General features: G+C 59.3%; 1 protein-coding gene across 1 annotated transcript in view; it reads right to left on the minus strand.

Annotated features, from left to right (window-relative positions):
• Window positions 1-381: 381 nt before the first annotated feature.
• Window positions 382-942, minus strand: part of LOC104528341 (sodium/calcium exchanger 2) — a gene marked incomplete at its 3' end in the record, with an annotated part of 3,595 nt that continues 3,034 nt past the window's right edge. The window contains 2 exon segments of the mRNA XM_029086046.1: window positions 382-416; window positions 543-632. Of these exon segments, the coding sequence (XP_028941879.1) occupies window positions 382-416; window positions 543-632 (125 nt within the window).

Genomic DNA, 942 nt, shown 5'->3' on the forward strand with positions numbered 1-942 from the left:
TGGGGACATCACATGGGTGTGGGGACACTGAATGGGCATGGGGACATGGCGTGGGTGTGGGGACACCGTGTGGGGACGTGGGGACAAGGCATGGGGACATCAGATGAGTGTGGAGACATGGGGACATGGCATGGGCGTGGGGACATGACATGGGGACATCAGATGGGCGTGGGGACATGGGGACATGGCATGGGCGTGGGGACACAGCGTGGGGACCCAGTGTGGGGACACAACATGGCGTGGGGACATGGTGTGGGTGTGGGGACATGACATGGGGACATCAGATGGGCGTGGGGACATGACATGGGGACACCATAGGTGGCACAGGGACATGGGACAGCAGGGTCTGAGGAGGAGGAGGAGGGGGATGAAGGCTCCTACCTTGGGTGAGCAGGAGAGCTGTGGAGAGGGAGAGGAAGGTGGTGAGATGCCACCAGGGCTGAGACCCCCAAGAACCCCGGCCATGCCCACAAGGCCACGCCCACAAGGCCACGCCCCAAGGCCACGCCCCCAAGGCCACGCCCGTACCCGAGATGCCCCGTTTGAGCCAGCGCGGCTGCCCCAGCTCGATGAAGAAGTTGTCCTTCTTCTCATACTCCTCATCGTCCACGATCTTCACCTGCAGCGTCTTCCTGGGGACGAGGGGACACGGCGCCGTCACCATCATCGTCACCATCACCATCACCATCACCATCAACATCTCCATCCCATCCCCATCCCATCACCATCTCCATCACCATCTCCATCCCCATCTCCATCAACATCTCCATCACCATCTCCATCACCATCTCCATCCCCATCACCATCACCATCACCATCAACATCTCCATCACCATCACCATCACCATCTCCATCCCATCCCCATCTCATCTCCATCAACATCTCCATCACCATCACCATCTCCATCAACATCAACATCCCATCTCCATCACCATCTCCATC

Source organism: Antrostomus carolinensis, unplaced genomic scaffold (assembly GCF_000700745.2).
Source record: "Antrostomus carolinensis isolate BGI_N321 unplaced genomic scaffold, ASM70074v2 scaffold34777, whole genome shotgun sequence".
NCBI lineage: Eukaryota > Metazoa > Chordata > Aves > Caprimulgiformes > Caprimulgidae > Antrostomus > Antrostomus carolinensis.